Source organism: Moschus berezovskii, chromosome 10 (assembly GCF_049115385.1).
Source record: "Moschus berezovskii isolate FMDL1 chromosome 10, NW_MosBer_1.0, whole genome shotgun sequence".
In the NCBI taxonomy this organism is placed as follows: Eukaryota; Metazoa; Chordata; class Mammalia; order Artiodactyla; family Moschidae; genus Moschus; species Moschus berezovskii.
This window is the reverse complement of record NC_142469.1, coordinates 83860969-83875220: the sequence shown is the minus strand read 5'-3', so window position 1 is coordinate 83875220 and position 14252 is coordinate 83860969. Positions and strand designations below refer to the sequence as shown.

At 36.9% G+C, this 14252-nt stretch overlaps 1 protein-coding gene across 8 annotated transcripts in view; it reads left to right on the top strand.

Annotated features, from left to right (window-relative positions):
* REPS1 (RALBP1 associated Eps domain containing 1) overlaps positions 1-14252 on the top strand; it is a 91919-nt gene that overhangs the window by 37898 nt on the left and 39769 nt on the right. For all 8 annotated transcript variants that reach the window (XM_055433803.2, XM_055433802.2, XM_055433801.2 and 5 more), the window contains exons 2-8: positions 5296-5419; positions 7440-7636; positions 7769-7922; positions 8575-8699; positions 9205-9367; positions 9646-9709; positions 11226-11380. In XM_055433803.2, coding sequence (XP_055289778.2) covers positions 5296-5419; positions 7440-7636; positions 7769-7922; positions 8575-8699; positions 9205-9367; positions 9646-9709; positions 11226-11380 — 982 coding nt within the window. The remainder of the gene's footprint in view (positions 1-5295; positions 5420-7439; positions 7637-7768; positions 7923-8574; positions 8700-9204; positions 9368-9645; positions 9710-11225; positions 11381-14252) is intronic.

Genomic DNA, 14252 nt, shown 5'->3' with positions numbered 1-14252 from the left:
TTCAGTAGCTGTCAGTAGTAGACCAGCACTCACTCACTGGCCCTGGGTTTCCTAAATGAGTTAGAATCTAATGGAAAGGGGGTGGAACTCTGTATCTTAGGGACTTTAAGTAGTTTTCATGATCAGATAGCTGTGTGAGCTTCTACACAAACATGCATGATTTCAAATAAGGGAAAATTACCATAAAGAGGCAATTTAAAAAGTGAGACTCGTTTGAATAATGTTGAACTAATAATAAATTTCTAAATTTGGAGGTGATAAATTATTTTCTTGGAAATTATCAAATATTTTACCCACTCCAGTGTTCTTGCCTGGAGAATCCCAGGGACGGGGGAGCCTGGTGGGGTGCCGCCTATGGGATCGCACAGAGTCGGACTCGACTGAAGTGACTTAGCAGCAGCAGCATCAAATATTTTAGAGATAGAAAACCTAGTTTATTCCCGGTAACATGGAAGAAAATGAGTTGTATATCAGAGATGCCCACCCTGTATCATTGGTGAATTGTCTTGTAAATCTTTAAGGATTATGTAATTCCTAATCTATTTAAAGTATTTTAGAGCAGGAAAAAAGTAAAGCTTGCTAGTTGTGCTTACAAAGCCAACTAATATCAATTCCATAACTTTCAGATATAGTATTTTTTAAACACTTAGTCATTTTAAGATTGTGGTTAAAATTTTATGTAAGTAGTATTTGAAAATGTAATGCACCATGACTAAATGGAATTCATTTTAGGGATCAAAGCGTGGTTTGATGTTAGGAACTCTATTAATAGAACTGTTAATATTCATAAGGCCAAAGAGAAAAATTAACCATCTTTTCATTTTCTGCCCCAAAATGCACATAATAAAACTAACATCTCTCTGTGGTTTTTTAAAATATAAGGCCCCCAAACAAAACTATTAGAATAGCCAGTTCAGTCAGTCAGTTCATTCGCTCAGTCATGTCCGACTCTTTGCGACCCCGTGAATCACAGCACGCCAGGCCTCCCTGTCCATCACCAACTCCTGGAGTTCACTCAAACTCATGTCCATCAAGTTGGTGATGCCATCCAGCCATCTCATTCTCTGTCGTCCCCTTCTCCTCCCACCCCCAATCCGTCCCAGCATCAGAGTCGTTTCCAGTGAGTCAACTCGTCGCATGAGGTGGCCAAAGTATTGGAGTTTCAGCTTCAGCATCAGTCCTTCCAATGAATATTCAGGAGTGATTTTCTTTAGGATGGACTCGTTGACTCTCCTTGCAGTCCAAGGGACTCTCAAGAGTCTTCTCCAACACCACAGTTCAAAAGCATCAATTCTTCAGTGCTCAGCTTTCTTTACAGTCCAACTCTCACATCCATACATGACCACTGGAAAAATCATTGCCTTGACTAGACGGACCTTTGTTGGCAAAGTAATGTCTCTGCTTTTTAATATGCTATCTAGGTTGGTCATAACTTTCCTTCCAAGGAGTAAGCGTCTTTTAATTTCATGGCTGCAATCAGCATCCGCAGTGATTTTGGAGCCCCCAAAAATAAAGTCTGACACTGTTTCCACTGTTTCGCCGTCTGTTTCCCATGAAGTGATGGGACCAGAATAGTTGAACTAGCTAAATAGTTTCTTAACAAAGGTATTGCACAAGATTAGCCAACATTGCCCTTAATGATAAAACAGTGAAGTGGTCTTGTTCAAGTTAGAAACCAGACTGTACGTGAAAACTGCTGTCCCAGTTACAATCTCAATTTATTTTGATAAGTGATTTTAAAGACTATTTGAAAGATTAAGTAACATGAGAATAGCAAAGGAAATTCTAAACAAGAACAAAAAGTGAAGCCTGGGCTAACCTTACTCCAGGTATTTAAATATTATAAAGCTAAAGTAATTTTAAAAGAAGGTTAAGCAGCTATATCCCAATTTAAAATTGTTTTAAAAAAATAAAGTGGAGATGACAAAGAACGTTACAGATCCAGGAATAGGTATGTATAACTGTGTAACACAGGGGGTCAAAAATAAATACATCTAAGTATGTGAGTGGCTTTTCAAGTTGCTGGAGAAAAAGATGGAATGACAAAAGATGAGAAACATTCTCATACTGACAGTGAGAGAATAAGTTTCAGTAACCTTTTGGAAAGGCAATTGGCGATAGGTAGGGGGGCTTCCCTGGTGGCTCAGAGGTTAAAGCGTCTGCCTCCAATGAGGGAGACCCGGGTTCCATCCCTGGGTCGGGAAGATCCCCTGGAGAAGGAAACGGTAACCCACTCCAGTATTCTTGCCTGGAGAATCCCATGGACAGAGAAGCCTGGTAGGCTACAGTCCATGGGGTGGCAAAGAGTCGGACACGACTGAGCGACGGAACGGAACGGAATACATTTTAAAGTATACTGATAGTTTGGTCCAGCAGGTCTCCCTCTAGGAGTTTATTCCAAATATTTCTTTAAAGACAGATTTTGTCTAATTCACAGATTGTGATGGTAATTTAGACTTCTTGGTAATTTCAGTCTTGATAGACTTCTTTAGACTATTTTGTCAGGTACTGTTTTTAAATTTATATGTCAGGACTCGTTTCTTCCTCTCCAGTGTTCGCACGGTGGCACACCCGCCTGACTTGGGCCACAGAATAAGTCTCATAAGGGATGCAGCCAGGCGGAGCTGTAGAGGAATAATTGCATTTATTGCCTCTGATTCTTTTTATCTACTCTTTTCAAAACATCTTTCTTGAGGCGGCAGCTTGGCATACAGACTTTGAGAATTTTGTTGTCTGCTACAGTGGAAGGATAGTATTTCTTCTTGCTCTTCTACCCCATCCCACTCCCCACTTCACCCTTACAGCCTGGGAAGAACTTTGGGTTTGGAATCAAAAGACCTGATTTCTAGTGCCTCTTCTGCTGAACTAGCTCTGAGACTTAAGAGAAGCAAAAGTACCCTTCTAAACTTAATTTCTGTAAAGCCAAATATCTTAACCTGTTTTGTACTTGTCTTTCTACTTAAATTCGTCCCGTTTATTCCTTAACCCATTGCAAACTGGATTGTATCCTACCTCATCCCTGTAACTGCTCAAGTAACAAAACATAATTGCAAAACATAGAGTATATTCCCCCCCCCCGCTTTTGGGGGTTCTACTGCTTTTCCTTTTTATAAATTATCAACTTTCTGATTAAATAATATTAAATATTTTTGGAGTAAATACAGCCTCATGTGAATAAATATTAGAAATATCCCTTAATCTCAGCACCCAGAAATATATGCTGGCATATTCACTACCATTTTTATGTATATATTATAATAGAATTGGGTTATGCTTATGTATATACTGCTTTCTGTTCTGCTTTTTGCTTTCATAACATTAATCGTATAAGTGAATTTTAAAGGCTACGTATTTTTCTCATGTGGCTGTTTCCATAATTAATTTTATCTATTCTTGTGAGTTTAGGTTGCTTCTCATAACACCTTGTATGTAAATCTGTATGTGCAATGATTGTTTCCTTTAAAGCTTGCTCGCACCTTCTGAAGCCTTGTCTCACCTTTGGTTTCCCACTTTCTGCTGGTATTTTTTCCCACTTTCTCTTTCATAAGCTCCTTTTTATACCTGCCTGTTAGGTTTCCTTTTGTCACTCTGGGTTTGCTGGCAGTCTCATTTATTGGTCCCCCAACTTCAGTCATGACCTCCTGTCTGCTTCCCAGGTATGGAGCATATCTCCTCAATGTACTCCCTTCTGAACTCTATCTCTTTGTTCTGTTCCCCGGGTATCTCCCCTTGAAAATCCCACAGGTACCTGCAACAGATGTAATAGGGATAAGCAAACTTACATGTGATCTCCTTTTAAGTCTTCCCTTTATCTAGCTCTTACCTGGTGTATTTTAGATGCTTTGGGTTATAAGCAAAAGTATCTGAGATGTATAATGATCCCTGAGGGTGTTCCAAGTGGGCACAATAACCATAACACAGTGCCTTCATACCCTGCATGGCTGTGTGCTCTTTCAGTCTTAACTCTCACCCTCCTTTTCCCCATAGTTCTCTTAATGTAAACCTGCCTTTTTATCCTCTTGCCCTTTTAAATTTACACAGAAGTGATGCCCCTTAGTGGCAGAAACAGGAACTTCCTCCCATGATGATCAGTCATAGCAAAAAATGACTGTCTTCTTTCCTTGTGCAACTGAACAAATGGTTGTTATTGTGATATATTGCTGAACCATTGATAGGTACTTTTTCGCAATTCTACTGAATACTTTCCTTCTGACTTAGTATCACAACATCTCAGGTACCTTAATCTTCCTTTGAATGTGTTGGGAAAAAGAAAATAGACTAAATATGCTCTCTTTGTACAAGAATTTGGATTTTTGAGAAGCTGAGACAAGGTTACTTAGTGCTTGTTTTAAGGTTACTTTGTGATGTCTGTATAGTAGATATTAATACACCTTTTGAGATTATAATTTAGTTTTGTAACCTAAAATTCTCTTTTCCCCAATGGCTCAGCAGTAAAGATTCTGCCTTCAAGTGCAGGAAATATAGGTTTGGTCCCTGGGTTGGGAAATTCCCCTGGAAAAGGAAATGGCAACCCACTCCAGTATTCTTGCCTGAAAAATCCCATGGACAGAGGTGCCCGGTGGGCTACAGTCCAAAGCCCCACACGACTGAGTGGCTGAGCACAGTTTGATACTTGTAGTAGCCAGTCAAGAAATATTTGTTGAATGACTAGAACAGTCCTTAAAAGGCTTCATGCTTTTTTTAAAGAAAAAAGGCAAACAAAAATTGTTGTTTAAGGAAAAGTAGTATAGCCACATTAAATATAATCTGAAAAGTAAAGAGAAATAACCCATATTCACAATCTTACCTAGCAAACTTGCTGGTAGAATCTTTATATATCTGGTTGTTTTAAAGTTTGTGTTTATGTGGTCAAAATTATGGATCATGCCCTTTCCCACTTACTATGTCATTTTATGATTTACCTTAAATGACTGGGTAATAATCTATTAGTTGCAGAAACTTTTGACCCTATTGTATGCACAGTGTTTATGAAGAAGAAGAATAGATGGTATATTTGTTTCTAAAAGATATGATTCTTAAGAAAAAAGTTATTCTAATAAAATATAATTGTTTATCACATGAATTTTACTAAGTAAGAGAATGATAACCTATTGTAAGGTCAGTGCCTTTTTGTTTTCAAACATTTAAAACTGAAACTTGAAGACTTGGTCGTCAGTTGAGAGTAATATGCCATATGTCAGCTATGAATTTTGGAAAAGTTACAGAAGTTGGATAGCTGCTTATGTGGAGAATTATTGTTATAATTCTTGATATTAACATTGTTTTCTTTTATAGATTATGGAGCTTTGTGGTGCAACAAGACTTGGTTATTTTGGAAGAAGTCAGTTCTATATTGCTTTGAAACTTGTAGCTGTTGCCCAGTCTGGCTTCCCTTTAAGAGTGGAAAGTATAAATACAGGTAACTATGGAATATATTAGTAACTGAAATGAAAATGAATTTCTAATCAAAAGTGAAATAAAGTCAGTAGAACTGTGGAGTCTTTCTGATGTTTCAGTGGCATTTGTGACCTTGAGTGAAAGTATCGTGACTTTATTCTTGCCATGCTTTTTTCATTTGTTAATATTAGAAAAATATGTCTACCTTAACTCTGTTATGGCATTTATACACTTCACACATATTTTGTGGTAATATAGAAACTTAAAATGGCAACTTTAATTTACTAAAAATTGCTTGAAATTTAGATGAATTATTTTATCAAGGTAGCTGATGAGTTGTAGTAACTATCTTCATATATGCCTTCCTTATATTCTTTTCTACTAAGTATAAAACAATGTTATACTTAGTGTTTTCCTGTTTGGAAAAGCTATGAAATTTAGAAAGCATTAGTTAACCAAAATTTTGATTGGTAGAGACAGTGTTAAAATATTGGCAGACTAAAACCCAAATACAGACATCTACCCACCCTGCAAGTGTCACCTAGGATAATGCTGCTTTCTCTTATTTGAAGGCTCATTGATGCCTAAGTAGTTGAAAATTCTTAATTTCTTAAGAATTAAATCCTTAAGAATTTCTTCTTCATTCTTAAATGCAGAGTTCTTTGGTTTTCATAGGGAATGGGGTGGGAAGAGAAAACTTGAGGTTTTCTGTAACGTTAGAATTTTTATAAAATAGTTTTAAGTCAGTTCAGTTCAGTCGCTCAGTCGTGTCCGACTCTCCGCGACCCCATGAATCACAGCACGCCAGGCCTCCCTGTCCATCGCCAACCCCCGGAGTTCACTCAGACTCATGTCCACAGCGTTGGTGATGCCATCCAGCCATCTCACTCTCGGTCGTCCCCTTCTCCTCCCGTCCCCAACCTTTCCCAGCATCAGAGTCTTTTCCAGTGAGTCAACTCGTTGCATGAGGTGGCCAAAGTATTGCAGTTTCAGCTTTAGCATCAGTCCTTCCAATGAACACTCAGGATTGATCTCCCTTAGAATGGACTGGTTGGATCTCCTGGCGGTACAAGGGACTCTCAAGAGTCTTCTCCAACACCACAGTTTTAAGTACCATCTCTGTTTAATAGTCATCCAGAAATTTTCAGTGTGTAGCTCTCATTTCATTGTTCTAGAATTGAGAGTTTACGTTCTTTTTAGGTAATTTTTATTTCCTTTACATAAATACTGCATAAACATTACTGTTTTCCCTCCCTTATGTGGAGATTCTAAAGAGAAACACAGTTAATCATGTAATCATGGTGCAGGGAAATATACTTTCTTATAAAGATGCTGCTGCTGCTGCTGTATTGTTCTAGTCTAAAAATGTGCAGAGACATTCTCAGTCTTTTATCCTTTTCTGTATTTAAAAGCGAATGTAGAGTATTTGCATGTAGGAGTGTCATGAGCTGGACTAAAGTGGGAGGTATAACTAATGCCTTGTACTGTGTCCTTGGTAGGTGGACAGTAAGATGTTTTCATGAATTTATGCAATGAAAATGTCTAGATTAATCTAGTTTCAAACTTAGTGACATATCCTTGTTTTGTTTAGAGCTCTGACATGTTCCTTTAGGGAACCAGTGTGAGTAGAAACAGTCTAGGCTTCAGGGTCAGACTGACCTGGCTGCAGATCCTGACTGTCAGTTTCTGTCAGTGACCTTGGCATCTTAGAGTCTCAGTTTTTTAATCTGTAAAATGGCGATTTTGTAAGGTTTATATGGTTATGAGATAAATATAAAGTACAAACAAAGGCCTGACATGCATTGAACATTTCATACAGCTTAACCCCTTAGAGTGGCAGTTTGCTGTTACTACTACCTTCTAGATAAGAATTTCCCTAAACAATCTAAGGGAGAAGATCTCAATTTTGTGGCGATAAACATTTTGTGTCTGTTGTTTCTTAGTTTTTGCAAGAATTCTAATAGCACATTCATCTCTTATTTCAGTTTTTAATGTGTATACTCTGTTTCATTTTGAAGTAATAATTATTTTGTGGTTAATAGTAAAGGACCTTCCTCTGCCAAGATTTGTTGCTTCAAAGAATGAACAGGAATCTCGTCATGCAACCTCATATTCTTCAGATTCTGAAAATCAAGGGTCTTACTCTGGTGTAATTCCCCCACCACCTGGCAGGGGACAAGTGAAAAAAGGGTCCACAAGCCATGATACTGTCCAGCCTCGTGCATCTGTAGATCAGCAGGTAATCATGTACATGTACATGCTGTCAATTGATGTACTGTGGGAACGCTTACACTAAAACATTTATTGACTGCCTGAGTAATGAAAATGTTACCTTAAAATTTAAATTTTCAAATAATGATGTTCTTTCTAGGAACCTGTGTCCCCAGTAGTTTCGCCACAGCAGTCTCCACCAACTTCTCCACACACATGGAGGAAGCACAGCCGTCATCCCAGTGGAGGAAACAGTGAGAGGCCTCTTGCAGGACCTGGACCATTCTGGTCTCCCTTTGGTGAAGCACAATCAGGTATTTAGACATTTTTTTAAAGTAACATTTATTAATGGTTGTAAATGGAAGGAAACTTGATAATGTTCCTTTAAGAGTTGCCTCTAAGTCAGCTTTTAATTCAGTTCAGTTCAGTCTGTCAGTCGTGTCTGACTCTGCAACCCCATGAACTGTAGCACACCAGGCCTCCCTGTCCACCACCAACTCCTGAAGTTTACTCAGACTCATTAAGTACCTTAAATAGAAGCAAAAGCCAACTGTGAAAATTTCTAAGTAAATTGACTGTAATTGCATTTACTTATATCTGTGATGCTTAGACAAAAGTTTATAGGTATCAGATTCTATCTGAAGGGTAAAATGTATAAGAGACATATTATATCGGAGATATGTTCCCAGGTGTATATATTATATTAGTGAAGGGAAGTATACTTTGTTATAAAAATGATTCTGCTGCTGTATTGCTTACTATAGCAATAAACTGGTTTTTATGCCAAATGAGGTATAATTTTAAATTGACAGATAAGATTTCACTTTGGAAGTTGTTAGTATTTCCTCAGAGTTAGCTTTTTAAAAGAAAACTTGTTCATGTGTGTAGTGATTTGTTATTAAAAACCTGGTAACTTTATTTTTTCTTCCAAAAGTGAGTCAGCATGTTTACCCATTCTGTTTTTAGGTTCTTCTGCTGGTGATGCAGTGTGGTCAGGGCATTCTCCACCTCCACCTCAAGAAAATTGGGTCAGTTTTGCAGATACTCCACCAACCAGTACTCTTTTAACCATGCATCCTGCTTCTGTCCAGGTGTGACATTTTATTGGTATTGCATTTTTATTTGCTTCATTAAGAGTATTGCTGCTGTCATTGTTTTTATATTTTGCTGTTGCACATTTTATAAATGCAAGTTCACTCTTTTATTAAAACAAAAAAGAACTTTGTGCCTTTTCTTCAAGTCTATTTTCATTGGAATGTTTTATTGAAAGTTTTGGCTGATTTTCTTGCTAATTCCATACTGAAGTTTTGAAAGTTTCTGCATCTAGGAATGTATTTGCTTGGCTTTCTTAGCATCTTTTACATAGCTTTCTGTTGCTTACATATTGCTATCATTCTACACATTTATGTAATCTTTGTGCAAAAATGTTTAATAACCTATATAACAAATATATGGCTTGCTGAAGAGTTTGTTAAGACTTATTTTTAAACATCCACAAAAAGTAACTTTTACTTTTAAAGATAAGTAACTTAACGATCTTGGTCCATATAGTCATATAGATAGATACTGTACTGAGGAAAAAATGTTTCATTACAGGATCAGACAACAGTACGAACTGTAGCCTCAGCTACAACTGCCAATGAAATTCGTAGGCAATCCAGTAGTTATGACGATCCTTGGAAAATAACAGATGAACAAAGACAGTATTATGTAAATCAATTTAAAACCATTCAGCCTGATCTAAACGGATTTATTCCAGGTGAGTTGTTAAAAACAGAAGTTCTTCTGAATGGGATAGGACGGTCTCAGTTTCATAATCTCAAAGACATGGTTTTATTGGTCAGTGATGATGAAGGATAAATTAATTCTCAAATTGTCTAAAAAATTTATAGTCACTGGAAACCAAAAATATGACATGTATACATGTTAAGGTTACCTTTTTCTCAGTGACAGAAGTCTTAAGACTCTTACCTCACATTGTATTCTTGGAGCTGTAAGTTTAGAATAACACTAAACAACACTGTTTTAATATTTCAGGATCTGCAGCTAAAGAGTTTTTTACAAAATCAAAACTTCCTATTCTTGAACTTTCTCATATTTGGTAAGTGTGGTATATCATTAGTTGGGTAATGTGGGTTGTTTCAAATGAGTTTACAGCAGGTAGATTTTTGAACTTAAAAATAAACTATTAGAGTAACCTTTTCAAGAATGTTCTCAAAGAACTCAGTATTGCCTTATAATATCCAGCTTCTCTCTCACTCTTTAGAAAGGAACTGAGTGATTACTCTGCAGTAGTTCTTTAAAGTGTGCTGAAAGGTTTTAAGCTGTATCAACTGTTTCTTGTTGAAAGAATAATGTGTGGCATAAAAACTGGTTTGTTCATACATGGTTATGTTTATCCCATTTGGTTTTTAACAGGGTTAAGTAAGTCCTTTACCAAGTCATGATCTCAAGAACATGCTTAGCTCCCATTTAAATTTAGACTGAGATTCAGGATAGTTGGTATGTAGTTGAAATTAGCCATTAGAACACAAATTGCAATCACAAATTACTTTTTAAAAGCAGTTATCAGATAAATACATGTTATTTCTACTTTATATCAATGTATTTATTTATATTCTAAATTTCTTTGTTAGTAGCATCTTTGGCAACCCACTCCAGTGTTCTTGCCTGGAGAATCCCAGGGACGGGGGAGCCAGGTGGGGGGCTTCTGTCTTTGGGGTCACACAGGGTCGGACACGACTGAAGTGACTTAGCAGCAGCAGCAGCAGCATCTTTAGAAGCATAGGATACTATGGTAGGAAGTAGGTAGATAATGCCTAAAACTGAAAAATCAAGAACTGGCAATATATGCATGCTGTTAACATTTATGTAATTTAAGGTAATAAATTAAAAAATGATTGTTTCTGCAACCAGGAAATGGACACCAGGGTGGGGCTGGTGTTTCAATGTATCAGGACTTATAATTCTGTTAGCTGCTTTAAAATGCATACATGTAGAAATCTGATAACACTAAAAACAATTTTTAAAAATTTCAGTGACTTATTAAGTAAGCCAGGGTTTAACTGAATCCTTTTACTAGAAACGCATGTGGGTTAAAGGTCATTTTTTGGTGACTTTATTTATTGGGACTATTTTTTCAGCATTTTATTATGAGAATTTAAAGTATACAGAACAGTGTAAAGAATTGTGCCTTGAACACCTATATGCCCACTGCCTACAGTTAACAGTTTGCTATATTTGTTTTGGGCTTCCCAGGTGGCACTAGTGGTAAAGAACCCGCCTGCCAGTGCAGGAGACATAAGAGACCCGGGTTCGATCCCTGGGTTGGGAAGATCCCTTGGAGAAGGACATGGCAACATACTCCAGTATTCTTGCCTGGAGAATCCCATGGGCAGAGGAGCCTGGCGTGCTGTACAGTTTATGGGGTCACAGAGTCGAACATGACTGAAGCGAGTTAGCATGCACATACTTGTTTTATTACATGTCCTTCCATCTGTGGAATTTTTTAAATTGTTAATTGCTATTTTCTGGGAAAGAATTTCTCTTGCTTCTTTTTGAAACCTAAAGGAGCCAAAGCAGAATATGATTATATTAATAATAAGTTTTTATTCTAGGGAACTCTCAGACTTCGATAAAGATGGAGCCTTGACACTGGATGAGTTTTGTGCTGCTTTTCATCTGGTAGTTGCTAGGAAAAATGGCTATGACTTACCGGAAAAACTCCCTGAAAGCTTAATGCCCAAACTGATTGATTTGGAAGATTCAGCAGGTAAGATCAGCAGCTGAAGAGACCTGACTGCATGCCTTCATAAATATAACACTTGATTCTTAAAGCAATCAAGATGTTATAACTTAGGTTAAGAGCTTAGACATCATCAGAAGTACATAGATTTGCCATCAGAATAGACTGTATGGGCTAATCTGGAATAATGGTTTCATTTATTTAGTAAACTTGAAATAAGAAGATAAAGAATATATGCCACTGTGTATGCTGTTTCACTTAACACTTATGAATTGTGAAGATCTGAAGAGCATTTCACAGTGTCTTGTTATTTTGCAGCATTTAACTGTATTATAAATTATCTGAAGTGGGTAAAGTAGTCTTCATTATCAGCATTTTTTCATTTACTGCATCTTGATTTGTTGAAGGGAATGCCTGATTTATCATTAGATCTTTGCAGTCCAAAAGCATTTCCTTTAAAAAGCCCACTTCTTTTCTTCCGACTCTGAAGAAGTCTGGAAAATTTGTATTTGATTATAGATAATGCTTTTAAAAAATGTTTACCAGAAAGTTTTTATAAGGGCTCATATTGACTGGTAGCTTTCTTTAAAAGGAAACAGGAATAGAATACATTTTTCTTGCATTCTGAATGAATAAGAGGAAATTAATGCTAAATTCTTAACAAGTTTAATTAAAACTAAATTACTGTTTTCAAATTTTTTAAATCTAAATTCTCTTTTATGTATTATGTTGGAAGGAATTTTATAGTGAAAGAAGATAGAACAGAATTTGGCTCTTAAAAGGGTAACTTCTGTTTAACTCAGAAATGAAATTACCTGGTTCTTTTTCTAAATTATACGGAAGGAACCATATACACGTCATTACTGTCCAGAAGAGAACAAGTCTCCTTGGAGTTAACCTGAGTGTGCTTCTAGTTTGTTAATTACTGTCTGACCTTGGGCAAGTTCTAACCATTTACTCTGTTTTTTTTCATCTGTTTCTCCACCTGAATGTGAATTTGACCATTCCTGTTTTAAGATTTGAATTGTATCCTGACTTTTTTTATCAACCAATAGGTTGATTAAATAATTTACTGTTGGTGTCAGTTTTTTACAAACACTATCCTGTGAGAATCCCAGGATTTTCCTGATCATTTCAGGTAGTTATTTGCTCTCAGTTACCCTGTAACTTGAGCAAAAGCTAAGTGTTTTTGTTAGATAACTTTGCTTTGATTTACCTAATTAAGAAATAAATAAAAATTACTTCTTTATTTAGTGTATTTGTTAGGTAAGCCAAAAGGGAAACAGTTGTGGTAGCTACAGACTTGCTTGATTTATAAATTGGACCTTGTATGTAGAGATTTTCTATGACTTTAATTTTTAAAAAAACTGGTAGTATACTAACAAGAAATAAGTCAGACTTATTCTGTTGTATGTCATTTTCTGGAGACTTCTCTGGTCTTATTAACTGTTGAATTCAGATAGGTGAATCTGGCTTTCACGTTTTGGCAATGGAGTCTTTTTTTTCTTTCTTTAATTTAAATAAAGACTTGTTATTTGTCATGTTGATATGATGGAGTTTTAAGACTGATGATTCAAGAAGTTCTTTCCTGGGCATTTGTCTGCTGGATTTGTTTAGCAGAGAGACACTCTGTTTTTTTGCCTGCATGTGTCTGTACACTATTGCTCTAACTGTAATTTTAAAGGTGCCAAAGACTCAGTTTTTTCCAGTTCTAATATATTATTATATGGTTTTCCAATCACATTTATTGTAAATGTTTTCACTGCATAATATTATATTAAAATATGCTTTGCCTACTTATAAATGATAAATTTGGAGTTCTGTTTGGAGGTGGGAAGAACCGTTTAATCTTTTTTCTCCTACCTGTTGTAAGCCTGAGATTTATATACACAAAGTCCCTTGAAATATAGAAATTGTTGTGTGACCCTGTGATTCAATCAGTATCTTTAAAAACCATTTTTAAATAGCTGTGTTTTTAGAAGTTCCCGATTAAAGAAGAAATACTTAAATACTTTCTTTTGGCTGACCTGAGAACTTAACATAAATATCCCTTCTGTGGAGCCTTTGTGACTTACAGGCATAGGTGGTTTCTGTCTTCTCTGATCTGTCACAGCACATCCTACGTTGCTGTTCATTTTGGCACACATTATGCTGAATCCCCTTCTTTCTACTACAACATTCTGAGCACCTTAAAAAAGTGGAAATGATCATATTCATTGTAGTATCCTCAGGACCTTGCACTTTGCAAGCAAGCACTAAGTAGCTCAGTAAATAATTATTGAGTTCAGTTCAGTCGCTCAGTCATGTCCAACTCTTTGCAACCCCATGAACCGCAGCACACCAGGCCTCCCTGTCCATCCAACTCCTGGAGTCCACCCAAACCCATGTCCATCGAGTTGGTGATGCCATCCAACCGTCTCATCCTCTGTCATCCCCTTCTCCTCCTGCCCTCAATCTTTCCCAGCATCAGGGTCGTTTCAACTGAGTCAGCTCTTCGCATCAGGTGGCCAAATTATTGGAGTTTTACATCAGTCCTTCCAGTGAACACCCAGGACTGATGGACTGGTTGGATCTACTTGCAGTCCATGGGACTCTCAAGAGTCTTCTCCAACACCACAGTTCAAAATCATCAATTCTTCAGTGCTCAGCTTTCTTTATAGTCCAACTCTCACATCCATACATGACTACTGGAAAAACCATAGCCTTGACTAGACGGACCTTTGTTGACAAGTAATGTCTCTGCTTTTTAATATGCTGTCTAGGTTGGTCTTAACTTTCCTTCCAAGGCATAAGCGTCTTTTAATTTCATGGCTGCAGTCACCATCTGAAATGATTTTGAAGCCCAGAAAAATAAAGTCTGACACTGTTCCACTGTTCCCCCATCTATTTTCCATGAAGT